We start from the raw sequence: 18,425 nt of genomic DNA on the forward strand, positions 1-18,425 counted from the left end.
AATAGCGTTAACATTTCGCAGTAATAATAAATATAAAATATAAATATATATAAAGAGATTTAAAAAGAAACAACAATTTTGACAGTCTGTACGCACGATTCGACAATTTTGTTCTGCAACAAATTTCTTTTGTTAAAAACTAAGAGCACTATAATTTGTTATAAAATTTATGTACAATTTTATTAAGAAAACAGCTATACAAATACTTTTTATAGATGTTAAAGTATACTGAAAAGTCTTTTTATACTTGTAAAAGTAGAGAAAATTAATTAAAAAGTATTAAGATATTGATGAGAAGGTGCCGAAAACATGTGTACAGAGTGTTAATAAATATTCGCGATGCCATAGAATCGTTGTACACACCTGTTATACGCGTGTATATTGAGAATCTCTCTCTACTAATAAAAATATAGAATCAAGTAAAACAATCAAAAACGAGATAAAACATGATGACACTACAATTCTCAAATTTGTATTTCGCGAATCTCCCGGTGATTCTTCGCAATCTCACGCTCCGTTTCTTTTATATAATCGTAATTTTATTTTATTTATTTTTCTTTTTCTTTTGCGTATTACGAAACACGTAGTTTGACGTTAGGATTTCGCATGAAAAGGAGAGTCACGGTGGAAAAAGCTTCGGAAACCACCGCGGCAGGCATCGGCCGGACATGGAATGAAATAACAGAGAAACAGCGCGGAGCAGTAGGATATGATGCGCAACGGGCAACGGCATAAAACAACGACGAACACGAGAGCGCGTGGAAGACAATACGGAATTGCGCAAAAATGCGCGCTGGAATAGAAACCGAAATTACACCCAACTATTCTTTCCGATTTATCCGTGAAACGACAGTTCAATGTGGATGTAGTAGTAGCGTCATCTCTCCGCGAAATTAACACTATAGTTTTTTGTAAATTCCGACAATGAAACCACGAATTCCGCAAAAAGTCGCCCTGAGAAAAAGAATTTGTTGAAAAACTAAGATATTTAGTCCGATACGATCAGTTGAACATTTGGTTGATTCAACAGTTATTTAGTTGCATAAAAAAAGGATACAGTTGTTTATTCATGCATTCAAATTTTTTAACAAGGAAATAAAATAATATTTAGTTGTACCTAAATCGAACTAAATATTTTAGTCTTTTGAAAATTTTTTTTTTCTCAGTGCGTAGATGTGAAACATAGAGACGTAGATAGACAGTGCGTGCCCAACCCCCGGATAATAACACGGAAATATACCGGTATATATCCGGGTGTGTTTCTGCGAGTCGGTTTCTTTCATCCGTATAAATTTGTGACTGCGCAGACTAACCAATCAGAAAGCTCCTTCCACCCTTCCGTTCCGATTCGATTCGATTGCGTGATGGTGTTAAGCGCTTAAACAAACGTTCTTTCTCTTTCTCTCTTGCGGACCACACGGCAGGAAGTTTCGCAAAAATGACGTTCCCGGAGACAATGGACACTCTCGACTTTTTCCGGCAGGTGTACGTCGCGCGCGTAATTAACATCGGTGTAATTTCATTGAATTAGATCACCGATCGATATGTCTCTTACACATCAACGGTTTTCCGACTGATGCAATGACACGAAATAGTATGATACTTGGATCGAACATGAAAAAAATTGAATTTTTATTTTGAAGGATTATGCATGCTACGCGAAACGTACGAAACTGATTGTGCACACGAAAGTATGATTAATGGAAAAGCTTCCACATATTTTTGCGCGTATCGTCCCATGTCCGTCGCGAACGATAATCAAGTTTCTGGCAATTCTAAGAAAAAAAAAGGGGGAGAAAAAGGATGCATGGCCGACGGATCTCGCACCGTCGTCACCGCGTCGTCGTCCCTATCTTTCACGCGCAGTGGTTTGGAATTTCCTTTGGAGATTAGATCATCTACGAAATTGCACGCCGCAAGACTGACGATACGAGACGTTTAAACAAAATGAACGCACGAAACTGGAACGCCGTCGTGTCGCAGCGCTAGTAAGAATAGTTAGGCTGTAAAATCGCTAACACAGCTCACGATCGCAATTACAGTTACGTGAGCGGGATTTGCATTTCGTGTATCTTGAATTTTCGTCAAGAGAATTTTCTTGACGCTCGCGCAAATATTCATATTTATACATTTTTAAAACATATAGTCGCGAAAAGTTTAACATTCGAGATAAAATTTTACACAAGAGATGAGAAGAGATACCATTCGGTTGAAGCGAATGTTTTCGTGCCTAATAATATTTTTATACCAATTATTAACATATTTTTAAAGATATTGTAGCATCATTATTAAATCTGATAGTCAAATTAATTAAGATATTATTCTCTTCAATTTATGATTGTAAATCCAATATTATATCGACACGTAATTTATAGAACTGAAAAATGTATTTAATAATTAACATAAAAATATTATTTTCCGCTTCTCTCTCTCTTTCGATTAAAAAATTTCTTGTTATTTCTTACGTTATTCATACTCAGATAAAAATTATGTTTAAATTGATGAAATCGTTTCTTTAACTTGGATTTTTTTATATTGAAGTGGAAATATCCTTGAAGAAAATAAAAATTTATTGGATTTCAAGAAATCGCGTTATTAGCACCTTTTTAAGTAAATAATTTGTTCCAATTACTTATTTAATTTAAACAAATAATTTTTTTTTAAAGACAGTAAACCCAGAGAAAGGTTTCTTTGAATCAAAAAATATGTATTTGACTCAAAGAAATTTGTGCGTTGCTATACGTTTAAAGAAAAATTTCTTTAACTGGAAGAATTTTTTTGATAGTTTCCTTTATTAAAATTAAAGAAATAATTTAGTTGAGCAACGAAAATATATATATATATATTTTTTTAATAAAAAGAACTTATTTTTAAAAACCAGAACAATTAAATTATTTCTTACATTTCTATCAGTACATTCTTTGAATTAAAAAATTAATTGTTTAAATTAAATTATTAATTTGAATAAATAATTTATTTACTTTAAAAAAGATTAATAATATTATTTCTTGAAATCAAATAAATTTTTACTTTCCTCAAAGGTATTTTCACTTCAACTTAAAAAAATCAAGTTATAGAAACGATTTCATCAATTTAAACATAACTTTTCTCTGGATGTACTGACAGAAATGTAAGAAATAATTTAGTTGCCTCATTTGAATAGTTATTCATAGGAACCTCAAACTTTGCAATTGTTTTTAATTTTTTAAATAATTTAGTTTTTCTGATTTCAAAAATATATTTCTTTCGTTTATTATTAAAAAAAAAAGATTAGCGTTGCACAAACTATTTCTTTAATTCTGATAGAAGGAATAACCAAAAGATTTCTTCAAATCAAAGAAATTCTTCTTCAACCGTATACCAATATACAAATTTCTTTGATTCAAACAAATATTTCTTAACTCAAAGAAACTTTTCTCTAGGTGCACATATCGATGTAATGCCTGCTTATTAATGTGAAATTTTATTATGATTTATAAAAACGGCTGAATAATAAAAAGTTTAGCGGACAAAAAAATTCGCATTATTACCAATTCTAATTCAAAGATGTTTTTTTTATTTTTGACTACGCACATTAAAATTATCCCTTCCTGACGTAAAAATGACGCAGGATCTCGACAACGGTACAATTCTTCGACGAATAGTTTTCGACAAATCCGCGATGAGTGGAAAAAAGCAACACGATGGAGGCCGATTCCTCCCGCCGATGACCTCGAAGCCAATCGGCAATTTTATGATGGTTTGGACTCTCGTGTTCGCATTTGTGAGGAGGACGAAGAGGAGAGGAGAGGAGAGGAGAGGAGAGAGAACGCGGAGTTGCCAGGCCGCTCAGCAAGCTGTGTAGAGCAGACCATCCAAATAACGCTGCTCCGAAACCCTCTTTCGGTCCTCTCTCTTCTCTCTCTCGTGGACTTTAAGGCGAGACGCGAGCGATATGGGCATATCTCTTTAAAGCGCCAGCCAGCGACGACGCGACAGTGGTGCTCACGATCGATAGTGTTGGCGTTGCGTCGAACGTGTAGTCTACGGCCGAATAACAGCTCCACGTTCGCTCGCATGTACGACGGTGGTACGAGCGACCACCGTCGATGCGTAATCTACGTAGACAATGCGTAATCTACGTAGATATCGCGCATAATGACTGGCACTTTCTCCGATTTTCCCTCGTATTTCTAGAAAACATAGTTCTCTCAATCGAAGAAATAATGCTCAATTTCTCACGAGCCTCGTGTTTCAAATCTAATGGCGCGCCTATAATACGTGGGTCGAGGAGAATGAATCTGAGAGCGTCGTCTTACGCAACTGGCGAAATATCATCGCGCGCCTTCGCTTCGTCGCGCGTCGATGCGAACATCCAGCAATTCCGAGTATCGCGATGGATTTGGACCGATTACGAGTCCGAAGAGATATTACGTGAAAAAGAAGCATATAAGAAGAAACTACTCGCGGTCCGACCGTCCATCCATCCGACGGAGCCAAACCAAGTATACGCATACTCCTCTGCTCCGATCAGGTGTGTCGGCTAAAACCTGTTGGCTCGCCTTCCTCCTTCCCTTTGTGAACGAGACAGGTGGGTCTCGTAGGGCCCAGCAGCAGCAGCAGCAGCAGCAGCTTTCTGAAGAAGATTGCCCCGACCGACGAAGCAGAGGAATGAAAACACACGCGTGTGAAGCTCCGCGCGGGGGTGATCACCGAGGAAAATCTTACCGCCGCCGGTCGTCGGAGGGGGATCCAATTTTTCCGGTCCGAATGCTGCGACTGCTCGTAAATCCTCGATGAGAAGTAGGGCGGGGCGGGACGGGGGTGGCGGAAGGTAGACGGTTTTACGAGCGAGGAAACGCGCGCGCAGCGAACAAAGACTCGGCGAACGTAACGGAGCGCATTCGAGATGCATTCGCGGATTTGCGAAACGCGGAATAAGCGGCCACGGATGAGTCACGGCTTCATAACCGAGTCTTCGTGAAGCTCCACTTTTGCTCCACGGTTAGACTCCGTTGCTTAGACTTCCTTATCGTCGTCGCGCTCGCGAGAAACAGGGACGGTCGCCGAGCGGAGAGTTTTGACCTTTCGCCTCTATATCAATTATCTTCGAGTAAATCGAAGAGAAAAAAAAAAGCCGATTAGATCTCGAGTTCCTTATCTCTTCGCCTCTTCTATCGGAACATGTGTAAAAATAGATAAAGTTATAGAGAGGATATCGAGAGATGTGCCTTAGGCATCATCGCCTTTCCGCCGATAGGCGTAGTTATTACATATAATACGGGCGGTAGTCACGCGATAAAAGAAGAGGAAATTACAATCGACCTGCGAATGTTGGCGAGAATTGGCTAAACCGCGAGAGAAGGATCGCGAGAACCCCGGTCGAGCGATTCGACGACTGTGGCAACGAGATCGCAGAGGAGCGAGAACGCGATTACGTCTATTTTCGCGTAATACGCGCGCGGGGTCGTTTCCTACGCGGTTTGCGAAAAATATCGCATCGGACACACGCATGCGCGCGCGGGTCAGCGCGTTAGCGTTCGCGCGACGACGACGACGACGACGACGACGACGGTAAGATTCTAAAGTGCACTGACCCCTTGGCCGCTATGCGAAAGGCGGCTGTGTAGGAAAGTGATAGTTACGAATACGTGCGTCCGATTGTAATACGCTCGTCGCTTTATTGCTTCCCCCCTCGAAGCCGCGATATCGGCTTCCGCCTCTTCGATATTGGCGCATTCAGCCGACAGCTGTCTTTTATGCAATTCCTCCGGCGCGACGAGGAGGAATCGTCGTCGCGGCCGACGTGACCTCGCGCGACTTTACCTTTCCTTTTAGTCTTTTTACTTCGCGGAAATTGCGACGATAGCGCGGATGTGCGTGCACAAGAGCGCGGAATGATTGACGTCCCTTTCCTTTAGCGATCAATCTTGCGATTGGGCATCCGTGGGCACACATATATACGATCGTGTTTACTCCAATGAAAAAGAGTATCGCGAAAAAGTGTATTTTGTTTAAAATAACCTCACGCTAATATGATGTGATGTACTTACGAGCATAACATGGCTATCTATAATTACATCTCTTTTTACGTAAATGGATTCGAAAACAAAGAAAAAAAAAAATAAAAAAACAAACATTTCGTACCTCGTCTAATTCGTATAATAGCGATCGTAACTTTCCATGGGTAGCCGCGGTCGCGAATTAGCTGATGAAAAGAGAGAAAATAAAAGCAGCTGGAAAGTAGCGAAGCCGCCGCCAGCGGGCAGCACGTACCGCGTGGCGATGCTCCGAGGCCTCCGACCGAGATGGCGACTCGAAAAGGCGCTCGAAGCACCACCGGTCGACGTGTTACGGAACACGCGGCTTAATTCGGAAATGGCAAATTTCTGCCGATTTCTGCTTTTCCGGCGACGATTGGTCGCGTAAGGAACGATCACGTCGCAAAGTGAGAAGAGAGAGATACTCACGTAGCTTCCTCCGCGTTGTCCCAGCGACGTTACGTTTCGAACCGCCAACCGTCTCTCGTCCAACAGCCAACCGTCGTCGGGGCGCGCGGGAGCAGGTCCTCCACCGCTTCCAGAAGATTCACGGCGGAGACACTCGTCGCGTACACAGAACAAACGGCACACACGCACGCGCGTACACTTCCGCGACGACTCGGAACCGCTACGACGTACGTCGGGCGCGCGTCAAAGGCAACCGCGAGCGTTGTGCCCTTGAGCGAGACGCGGTGATGCGCGAGCGTGTAAACGAGCCTGTCAATCGCGGCGAGGCGGCCGCATCAGACCGCATGGCATGGCGACCGCGGGCGCAACTCGGCGCGTACGGCGCTTTAAACGCTACGTCACCGTCCCGGTGAGGAGCGATCATTGGCCGACGTTCGCGGCACCGGCCAATCGCTCGCGCGCTCGCAAAATCGCGCGGGAAGGCAAAGGTGCCTCGGTTACCGTCTCGTGTCTCGTCGCGCCAAAAGTCACTCGCGAATGGCGGGGCGGCGCAATTTTTCAACCGGTCCTTTGTCGAATGGAGACGAGCATCGACGACGATAACCCTATCGGTTTGAGCCATTGACCTACCTTGCCCATAATTATCGTTCCGATAGTCAGTTTGTTTCATTTAGCACTAATTAAAAGTTTAATTTAATCGAAATGAGAGGAAATTGCTTTCGAAATTTATGTTTTTATTCATTATCCGAATATTCTGATGAAATTTCGAAAAGCAAGTGAAAGAGTAAAGCGCTGCAACACGCGGCGAAAAACAAGAAACGATATTTTTATGTCGACTCATTGTTGATCCGTAGCGTCGACGATAATAGTCAATCGTTAGTCATCTATCCGTAACCTAACCAAAATTATCGCGGCGATATCTCGGTTATGGAGTACCGTATATACAACTTTTGATAACGAGATCTCGATTTTGCTTGACGAACGCTCGACTTACTCGCAAAATAGTAATACGTCGTTGAAAAACTAATGCCGTGCGCCATGGCGGTTACAGGTTACAGCTAGCATCCGCAAAAACGAATTTTGATGGAAGGAGTAAGAATCTCGATTAATACCTGATGCCTTTCATTCCGTGTCTACAAAAAAGTCGGGCAAAGCCTCGCGTAATCGATGTTGCGCCCGCGATCCCTCGAGAAGGGAGAGATCTGTGTCTGAGAGTCTGGGGATGGAAATAAAAAGACGATCTCGATCCCGTTGCGTTTTCGCGTCTGCTCGCGTCCGTTGGCGTCCGTCTAATAGACCGGAGTGAAGTTAGTAGCGATGCGTGCCGTCAAGATGGCGGCACCAAGCGCCGTATATGCGCGTCTTTGATACGCGTGCGTTTATTTTGCGTGTCGCGCGATGTGAGCCAAACGGTTGCAAGCGGCTCGTAAATATCGTACGTTTGAACGCGTTTCGGCCGAATTCTCCCGTAACGTTGACAAATGAGACGTGGCGAGCGACGCGAGGTCAACGAGTGCTTACCGAGAGCGCGATCGAACGATGAACTATCTCAACAGTATAGCAGGCGGCACGACAACCGCCGACTCGGGCCTGCAGCTCAACAATGTCGAAATTCTCTACACGAAGGTGCAGAGAATTTACATCAAGCCGCAGCATAAAGAAGAGCGCCAGCGGGATCTCAGGGTCAACGTCGAGATTCACGCTGGCATCAGTCCGGTTTGTCGCAAGGTAACTTTCCGAGTCTCGCTGAGACTTTGAGACGGCTTCGACGTTTAGACGTCAGCTGCGCTTTTCCCTTTTAATTCTTTATAATCCATAAACGTACGTCTATGGACATCGATAATCTTTCCTTGTCCCTGATATGTTCTGTATTTTGCTGGATCTTATTATGTACAAAATACATATTTTTCTTCTTTTTACCATATTATTTACCCTATTAGCTTATGGAGATGTCAGAATATCATGAATTTAATTGTCCAAAAACTTTGAAGACAACAATTGTGAAGACTAATTCGCCTTTGGAGAATCATCCAAAAATACATTGTTTATATGTATCTTGTTTCAGAGTTTGTGTGTTTTGCTGGCTGACGACGACGATCCATGTTTTCTCTACTCCTTATTCATTACTGAGGATGATTTTAAAGTGTTGAAAGCGCAACAGGGACTGCTGGTTGATTTTGATAACTTTGCCACCCAGTTGATATGCTTGTTGGAGCAATGTCATATTCCAGGAACGAGCCAAGTAACGAAAACTCCACCAAAGTTTCTCTTGTTATTGGCGGAGGAATCGGGAGATTGGAATTTCAAACTTGTAGAGACAAATAATTTCAAACATCTCTGCCACCTCAGTTTAAATATATCACCTGCGAGTGATTCAGACTTGAAAACACACATGGCAATGAAGATTAAGCAGCTAAAAGAAAATATTTCGCAGCAAAGTAGGGATGCGATTGGTTTAGAAACTAGATTAAACGATTTGACAAGTAAGCTGGAAACAAAAACAAAAGAATTGGAACAGTTGGAGCATAGATATATGACTGAGAAGAATCAGATACAATTCAATTCATCGCAGCAAATTAGTATAGAAAAAGACAGGTATGTATGTAAAAGATATTATAAACAATTAATAATAAATATTATTAATTATAATAATAGATAGTATTGTGAAACATTTTGTGTTTGAAATAAAATTGTTTAAAAAATATTAATAATTCTACTAATTTTTTAGGTTAGCACAAGCACAACTAGAATGGCAACGACAAAGTGAAAAAGAAAAAATCCAAGTTGAACAGAGGCATGCTGAAACTGTGAAACAATTACATACAGAACTTGCTGAATTGCGAACACAGAATATGACTTATAAGGATAAACAATCCTTTTTAGAAGCCACTAACGCAGAACAGATAAAACAATTGCAGACTCTCGAAAAAGAGCTCAATATCGCTGAACGAGATTTGGTACTACTCAAAAAGCAAAACTCGAAATTAGATGTAGATTACCACAGTAAAGATGAAGCTGTTAATAGTTTGCGTACAAAGGTAGCAGTGCTTGAACAAGAATTGAAAGACAAAACGGTGATCTCTCACAAGCAGGTGGAAATGCTGAAATCGTGTAAAGAACAAAAGCAGCATTTAGAGGATCTCTTAACCGAGAAAGATGGTCAGTTGCAACGCAAACAAAATTCCTTGAGAAATCTAAGTGATGAGTTAGGAAAAGCTAATGAAATCTTAAGTAAATTACAAAATGAACTTGCATCAACCAAATCGAAATTAAAATTAAGAACAAGCATAGCGCTCGAACAGGAAAGATTGTTAGACAGCAAACAGAAAGAAGTTGGTCAATTAGAAAACAAAATGGAAGGTCTTGCCAGAGATGCGAAAGATGCGAAGAGTGAAGTAGATAATTTAAAAGAACAGATAAAAACATTACAACATCAATTGGAAGAAAAAGAAAAGATCATAAAGAATAATGATAATGGTAAGATTAAATTTTATTTTTGTTAATAGTAACATTTAAAGAACTCAAAATCAAAACGATACTTTTATTTTTCTTTTGCAGTAATTAGTTGGCTGAATCGGAGATTAGCGGATAATCAATCGCCGCTACAAAGCGCTACTCCAGCTCCGGTTACGATACCATCCACTGTTCCACTGACGTTACCTAGAACAAGTAAATTATTTCCTAACCGATATGAAACACGCACGCCTGCACCCGGCACGATACAACCTAGTACGTTATCGGGATTGCCGATGAAAAATCCGATCGTGCAAAATCCAAACATTAATCAGACGACTCGCACGACAGCTCGATCGATGGGTGTCGGTGTAACGGAAAGTTCAGTAGGATTAACCACCTTTAATAAAAGCGCTCTGATCTCGAGTACCAGCACACCTATGGAGCGTTTCAACGCGTTGAATAAAGTATCGGGAAATCCAACGGCTTCAACCTCGGCACCGGCTATAATCGAGAATAACAATGGCCCGGCAGTGATCTCGAATGGTACAAAAATGAAAACTGCTAGCGTTGGCTTGCAGGGCGGATTAAGACGAGCAGGTTTGTCCGACAAACCCATTTTACCTTCCGCATATTTTCCTAAGACTTTACATTAACCAACTGTTCTGGAGGAATTGTCAGTACAGAAATTGGTGAGTGTCAGAAAGACAGTACTTTAATAATCAAAACAACAAAATAGGAATGACAAAACTGTAATATTGTCATTGGTATGACAATATTACAAATTTGCCGTCTCGAAAATAGTACAAATACTTGTAAGAATGATTAGTATTATTTACAAGATATTTTTTACCAGATAAAAATTTTAGACTATTTTTAATCCTACGCATTGGCACCTTTTTATAAAGAAAAATGATATTGGGCTATCGTCAACGTAATCAGAATGTATCGATGTAGGATTAATAATAATATATAATTATTTGTATATACTGTACTAACATACTCCGATCTCTCGTTTACTACGGCATAAAATGCATATGTATTGGTAGATAACTTCTATTATTTACCATATACTTTAATATTTTAATTAACTTTAACATTATTACTATTATTAGTATAATTTTATAATAAATTTTATAATAAAGTCTACTTTTAATATATAAATAGTACTTAAAGTACATAAAGTGAAAAAGTTCAGTCGATATTTATAGTGAAGCATAATATACACGCATATACATAAATCAAGAATTGCAATTTATAAAATTAACTATCAAAACAGTTTTTTTTTCAAATTCTAAATCTAAATAATCTTTTAAAGTAGTTGCAATGTTAGAGATTTATATTGTTACAAAAAAAAACGTATTTTTTTATTATCGGCAAATACGAAACGAATAATTTTAAAATTAACATGGCACAGTTTCTTATTTTATCACAATCACTATTAATTATCATGCAACTGATAACTGATAATTAATATTTTCTTTACTGTTAGATTAATAGATACATTTAAAGCATATTAATCACGTAGGTACCTGGAAAATAATTTTATCTTTGTGGATTTTATGTAACTGTATAAATATTTTTATATATAAATGGAAATATTAATGAAAAGAAAAACTGATGTAGAAAGCTCTCTAATTTCATGACTTATGACCATAATAGATAAACTAAGGCCATTTAATACAAATAATAGAATGTGCCTCACAGAATAGATTAGAAAATTCTATTATATTTATATACGTATGATTTACGTTGTATATCTATTATAAAAATCATACTGGAGAGAAATTGTTTGTTAGTTGCAATATTGTATAAACGAAAAATTTTTATATATTTAAAGTATATTTTTTAAAATATGTGCCACAAGGTACAAATGTATCAAGTAAATTCATTCTTATAAAGCATGTCAATTTATTAAATTACATAAATAGAGCAACAGTATTAAATATAATAAATAGCGATAAGATAGTTAATAAAAATGATTTCATATATTTTACTACTTTTGTACATAGAATTATAATAAATGTCTATTAAATTTCTATTATATAATGTGTTTTGCACAGCTATGGAAAGTTGCCAGTCCCATGAAATATAAATATTTTTTAATCATATCAGAATATATAATCAGAATATACAACAATATATTGTTCGAAAAACTGACAAAAAATATGATACACTTTCATACATTTTTATACGCAGCATCATACAGATATTTACAAGAGAAAATTAGATTTTGAGATTCGCAGTTTCAAAATTGAAGATATCGCAACTTATCGCGTGTGGCAAAGTTAATTATTCGAAATACAAAATATTTAAACAATACTGTATAAATTGAAACATGATAAAATATTGTCAGTATAATAACAAATCATTGATAAGATATATTAATTCATATCAATCGGAGATGACGATACACTGCTATTTGGTAGATCTGTACATCCCATATCCAAAAGAGGCATATCCATCCGTTTACGTCTGCGTTCACACTTTGGGCATGGTTTACTGACGTTTAGACAGTCTGTATGAAATACGGCATTGCATGCTCCACACTGTAAATGAATAAATTGTCATAAAATCAAGTATTAAACAGATAACGAAGGATGTTGATACGTTGCTTACCCGAAATGTAGATTCCATATCAAAGGGATAAATGACTTTTGTATCGTTACACACCTCGCATATAAAGCCTTTTTGACTACAGAGCCAACAATTTATTACATGATTCCTCGCGAATTCAACGACCTTTTGAAGTTGTTGCGCGAGGATTCCATTGGGTATGTCAAGAAGATCGGAAGCGGAATATTGATGAACATGTTCATACAAATAATCTCTCGGCGCGACCTTTTTCTGTAGGGATTCAATAATAGGTTCGCGACACGTGAATAGATATGCTCGCAACAGGTTCAATTGAATTCGCAACGACTGTAATTGTGCCATAGTATCTACGGCCATGTAAATTCTTGGATTTAAAATTTTTAGATCCATCAGGACTGGCTTGCCTTCCAGATACGAAGCGGCTTTTCGGCTAACGGAGTACTGTTTCAAGTCCCAATTATGAATCATACGTGACGGTATGAGATACTGCCCCTCTGCCATGCACTTTGAACAGTAGTAATCGCCGGAGTACGCGCACACGTGCGCTTTAGAAAAGGTCATGCCAATCGCATAACCGCAATCGAGACAACTGTAATTTTGTACGTCTAAACCTTTTTCCCTAGGGATATTACCTAGCTGCTCATCAAAATTTATCACAGCCTGAAAAATAAAAAAAATCAATCATTGAATCATAATGAAATTGCGTTTTAAAATTCATATTGTAAATATATTGTGTCAAGAATGTACCTTTGGCTCAGGCTGAGCCTTAGATCCCTCTTCAATAGTTTCTTTCTTTGGATATTTCTTTAGAAATTCTTGCAGATCTGCTACCGTACTATTTCCAGCGGTTTGGTAACTTTGAATAAGGGCATCGTACGTAGGACCATCGCCGGGCGTGCGAGGTGCGTCCGCGCCTGATCCGTAGGATGGGACGGGCGAAGTTAAAGAGGATTGGCAATCTTCAAACGACGTTGACCATCCTAACTTTCCTATTAACGAATTTCCCACAGTGGCCGCGGTAGCATCATTAACGATCTCATTGTTTTTCAGAGCATCTCGTGACGACGGCTCGTCTATCTCGGCAGCAATATTATTATCTGTATTATTTTCTGTATTGCCATTTGACATTTTTCGTACCTCCCTGACCTCTCGCTCATTTTCTTCCACGTTTTTTATTACAGTATCTGCAGAACTGCTGTATAATTGTCGAGTGACATTATCTTCTCGCATGCCGCTCGTTACGGCATCCGCAGGATCGTTGTGCATTTGTTGAATAACATTAGATCTTTCTTTAGCCAGAATGATCTTCAGCGCCTCGTCTTCCGTGATAGATGCTACGTTATTAAATACAGATTGCGAGGAATTGAAGGACCCTATTCCGATAGAACTACCGATAGAAATACCGCTTGCAGTTTCTACTTCATCAAAATTATCGGTCGATTCGCTGTTTATCGTTTTCGCTATATCTACAGCGCTAAATACGGGACAAGATTTCATCGGTGGAGACCAGATGCCAGCTATAAGCAGTGGAGTGGAGGACCAGAAGTTCAAGAGGCTACTGTTGCAAGCTAACTCGAATCGTACGTATTCCAAGTTTTCTATTAATCTCTGCGCAACCTCGACGAGATCCACGTCCCTAATGTAGGCTGAACGGTTGTAGTACGGCTTGAGGGCCGAATTGTCTCTTCTTATAGCGCAAAAGTAGCTAGCTAACATACCCTCGTTTAGCGCTAGTCGTATCCAAGCTCGACAGTAGCCGACTTCCGTGGTGACTTGACTCAATGTCTGTATCTGATCTATAATCTGACGATGTGAAAATACCAAGAGCGGACCCCAGAAGCTCGGCTGCGGCATAGCGTCGAAATCGGGACCGCTGAGGGCTTCCGTCACTCGATTCAGCAGACTGTCCTTCAAGCCGTGCAGAAATATAGCTTCTAGAACGGAGCAGAGGGTCATGGTCTCGTCGCAGTTGCCGACAACGCCGTCGTCGGCAACTCCCGGAGCACTCTGCATCTCCATGACGCTGGTGTTGAGCTGTTTTTGCAGGGAGTCCCGGACCAACAGGTTCCTCTTGTTGCCCACTATGGACATCTTCAGCAGTGAATTCATCTTGCGTGCTATCTACAGGGTACGTCGCAGCGAAAACACGTCTTCCGCGGTGATCTCGTCGCTGGAGCATCTTCGCGGTCGCGTCGTGAGGATCGAGGAGGATCAACCGGAGTGCCGAGCCACGTGTGCCTGCCTCCGGAGATGTCTCCTCGTCGTGGCCGCGTGGACTAACTACGCCGCGTCTCTCCTCTCTCTCTCTCTCTCTCTCTCTCGGGGAAGACGCGTACGTCGCTCGAAGATTACGTTCGGGGCACGCGAGGGCGATACTAACAAAGGAACGAGGAAGTGGCCGCGTCGAGCGGTGAAGTCATCGTATCACGGCGATAACGCAGATATCGCGCGTGTGACCACGAACGTTCTCGCACACGCCGAGCGCGTTATCGCCCTCGAGCGCCGTGTCCGTGAAGTAGGTTAGGTGCTCGAGAAACAAAACATTCGCAGCCTGGGCTGTTTGGGGCTCTAAGATCGCTTTTCTCGTCGACGACTCTCAACTCCAACGATCCCCGTCGATCGCGACGGCTGGTGCGTTCTCAGGGAACGCCGCGGCGGCGATCCCGCGAGTCTTTGACGGATTTCCGATTTCCGCAACGTCATCGATCTCCGTGATCACCGTCGTCGATCGAGACATTCGAGACGAGCGCGCCACGCTCTACTCCGAAAGGTCGTCCATCGCCGCGCTGTCGGCCAGCTGTTCGCAAACTACGCGTCAGTCGCTGCACGCGCTGTCGGCGCCACCGCTGCCGTTTTGTCCGCCTCTCTCTCTCTCTCTCTCTCTCTCTCTCTCTCTCTCTCTCTCGTTCCTAGGACGCGGGGCTATCGGGAGTATCGGGCTATTCCTTGAGAATAGTACGCGACCCGACGGCAGGTTGCGCTACCTCGTTGTCCCCGTCTCCGCCGACTCCGCCCGACGCCGCGTCGTCCAGTTCAGTTCAGTCGTCACTAGGTGAATTAATTCACTGGTTGGCGACGTTGGCGACTGAGCTGAGCACTCTGGCCAGGTGCGCCCCCATGTCTCACCGCACTTGCCTCATTCGCGCGCTGCACTTGCCCGATGCTATTTCCAGCGCGCGTACGTCCTTTCCCGCTCCGACGCGACACCCGGGCTACTCGCGCCCTTTCAACAGGAATAATGGAACTCTATCGAGCGACCACGGCGACAACTAATTATAGATTCTAACGAGATCGACCCTCGAGCCTTCGATGCGTACATACGTGTTTATTGTTTCATTTAGGAGTCGGGGAGAAAGATGAAAATTCGCCTTGTCGATCAGAGTTTTCGGAGGCGCGCGCACGCACACACATACTCCGATACTTATCTCATCAAAGATTGATACCAATTAAGAGTCATATCGAAATAAATGTTGCGTGGGCAGAATTTGATCCAATAGATACAATATAGCGTGTCAGAGAGCTCGCGCAGCTGCTTTCTCTTCTAGTTTATAGCGCAAAAATTGACGGCTGCTTCCGATAGAGTAACGTCATTAAAAGCGACAGTAAATCGCCGTCTGCTTCCAATTCAGTGAACTTGAATCGTAAACGCTCGAGCAACGGGCGATGCAAGTAACACGATCTAACGTGCCACGACGGCGACGTGCATCGCGCATGCAATGCGTCAGCTCTTTCGACACTCCTTCGATTCAATCGTTGTCTATACACCTGAATGATTAACGATTCATTTCGAGAGCCGTGTGCATGTACGAAGAGGCGCGCTGCGAAAACTCGCGCGAACGCAAATCGATCCGATTCCGAGCGTAAAGAGATTTTCGAGATTCATCCTGCGCGAGTGCGCGCCGCGCCGCGCCGCGCCGCGCCGCGCTCTTTCGAAAGCGAACGACCGGCAATAGCGCCCGTCGTCCTTTTCTATTCTCGCTCCTATATTTAGATACGCACTTAGTGCATCTCAAATGTTGGTTGGAACAGGTATACCGTGTGTGAATGACCGAATACGCATGACGGAACGACGCGTGTTCCACGGCGGCATGACGACGCGGCAGCAGCGGCTGCTCCGGCACAAGGGAGAAGAAGAAGAAAAGAGAAAGTGCAATCGGGGCGAACGAGCGTGAAGGAGACGGCGGTAGGCGGTGCAGGTTGGACACGGGGACAACGAAGCGAATAGCGGAGGCAGGGACGTACAAAGTCCGTCGAGCGCGGCGACGACGCGCGACGTTTCGAATGTTTCGATTCCCCGGATTCCCGGCATAAAATTAGGTGGCACGCGTGGAAACGCTTAGCCGGTTAGAGCTGTGCTTGGCTTCTCGAGATCGAAAACGGATACGTGCGCCAACATTTCTTCTACGATCTCGTCGCGTGCCAGCACCGCGGTGGACGGACCCCGCGTTCCATTCTGTTTACGCCCGACACGTGCTCGAGTCACCCAGGCGTGCTCCTTGCGCAACATCTCCCCAATTGAAATTGATCATCTGCGACTTCCACGCGCGAAAGGCGGTCCCGTGGTCCGTCCGTGGCTCGCGATAACGAGAGCCTACATAACTTGGCACATCGCTCCAAGTTGCACGGTTCTTTGTTGACCCCCCCCCTCCCCCTCCCCTCCTCCGTTCCTTTTCCCAGTGACGACGATCGTCATTGCGAGAGCTTAGATTCGGTGTTACTTATCGAAGCGCTTGTGGCCAATTGTAATCGGAGAGAAATCTCAGGCTTCCTCGTAGCGAATTTATTTTCACGATTGTCAGCTCATCGTCCATTGATCTATCTTTCGACGATGGACTTTTTTTCTAGCTTGACGACTACATACAGTTTATTTAGTCGAGCCACTTCACTCCTCGTTGGCGAGGCGAGTACACGCCGATCTTCGCATTTCCTTTGTGCGCACTTGTGCCAGAAACAATACGCTTTCTCACGGTGTGCGCCGCGGAATTCTTAGCGGTGTTTAGCGTTTGCCACGCTGTACATACAACTTCGGGGAGCACGAGTGGCATAAGTGCACACGCAGCGCATTCTACTTTCGTACGGTCGCACGCGACGACTCGTCTGTGTCTCAATAAAACAGCGTATCAATAAAACTCGCCTCCATGAATTTTTGATTCATTTTTACACTCTTGCTCGTTTTCGACGCGCAAAGCTTGCGATTGCTCTGTGTGTCGCAAAAGAAAATGATGTTTCTCTTATAACGTTACATTCTGTAATCAGTATCGTTGGTCGTCTCTCTATTAGTTTGTTTGACGTTACATCGCGTGATTCGTTTCATCTAATATTCATTTAACGGGATATTTTATTTTATTGGAACTAAAAAAAACTGTTTTCAAAAATGTTTATAAAAATATCTATTGATTTTTGTAGATCACGATGATATTTTTTATTACCACAGACTCTCCAAAAGATATTGTATAGATATGTTAAATTGGGTACTGCAAATTTCCTCTTTTGAAGTAATCGAACTATTGATTGACCTAAAACATAAAACCAAAAAATTGTTTTAATTTATATAAGCTCGTGCAGCAAGATGACCTAGAATCAAGTTGCTTTCCATTTATAGTAATACAAGTCGATACAAGCATTATTCTTTGTTATTCGTTGAATACAAAAAAGAAGATAGAAAATGATGCTTGTGTCAACTTGTATTATTATTAAATGGAAACCAATATTAAACATTGACAATTGATAAAATGGCTGCTTTTACTTTAAATATTTTAATCTTATTTTAATCTTTACACTATCTACTGGATAGTCTGCGATAACAAAAAGCACCATTATAGTCTGTAAAAATTAATAAATATTTCTACAAAAGTTGTATCTTAATAGCTTTAATATTTTTTTATAAAAAATTTGTGAAAATATGCTTTTTTGCGCATGCAATCAAATAGAATATCTTCTTAACTGAAA

At 41.7% G+C, this 18,425-nt stretch overlaps 3 protein-coding genes across 4 annotated transcripts in view; 1 reads left to right on the forward strand and 2 right to left on the reverse strand.

The window, feature by feature from the left end:
• The window catches only part of LOC105197674 (inositol-pentakisphosphate 2-kinase), a 79,962-nt gene extending 73,177 nt beyond the window's left edge, over window positions 1–6,785 (reverse strand). The window contains exon 1 of one of the 2 annotated variants that reach the window (XM_026131571.2): window positions 6,450–6,785. The gene's annotated coding sequence lies outside the window, so the exon portion shown is untranslated. The remainder of the gene's footprint in view (window positions 1–6,449) is intronic. The other variant, XM_026131570.2, reaches the window with a different exon arrangement.
• A 964-nt stretch (window positions 6,786–7,749) lies between these two features.
• On the forward strand, window positions 7,750–11,498 carry LOC105197670 (spindle assembly abnormal protein 6 homolog). Its single transcript, XM_011164150.3, has 4 exons — window positions 7,750–8,156; window positions 8,494–9,023; window positions 9,157–9,905; window positions 9,987–11,498. The coding sequence occupies exons 1-4, from the start codon at window positions 7,968–7,970 to the stop codon at window positions 10,535–10,537; spliced, it is 2,019 nt and encodes a 672-aa protein (XP_011162452.1). The 5' UTR covers window positions 7,750–7,967; the 3' UTR covers window positions 10,538–11,498.
• Window positions 11,499–11,850: 352 nt separating this feature from the next.
• On the reverse strand, window positions 11,851–15,580 carry LOC105197669 (pleckstrin homology domain-containing family M member 1). The gene is made up of 3 exons (XM_011164149.3): window positions 13,224–15,580; window positions 12,501–13,136; window positions 11,851–12,430 (listed from the first exon to the last, which is right to left on the reverse strand). Exons 1-3 carry the CDS (start codon window positions 14,583–14,585, stop codon window positions 12,266–12,268), a joined length of 2,163 nt encoding a protein of 720 aa, XP_011162451.1. The 5' UTR covers window positions 14,586–15,580; the 3' UTR covers window positions 11,851–12,265.
• Window positions 15,581–18,425: the final 2,845 nt, after the last annotated feature.

Source organism: Solenopsis invicta, chromosome 10 (assembly GCF_016802725.1).
Source record: "Solenopsis invicta isolate M01_SB chromosome 10, UNIL_Sinv_3.0, whole genome shotgun sequence".
In the NCBI taxonomy this organism is placed as follows: domain Eukaryota; kingdom Metazoa; phylum Arthropoda; class Insecta; order Hymenoptera; family Formicidae; genus Solenopsis; species Solenopsis invicta.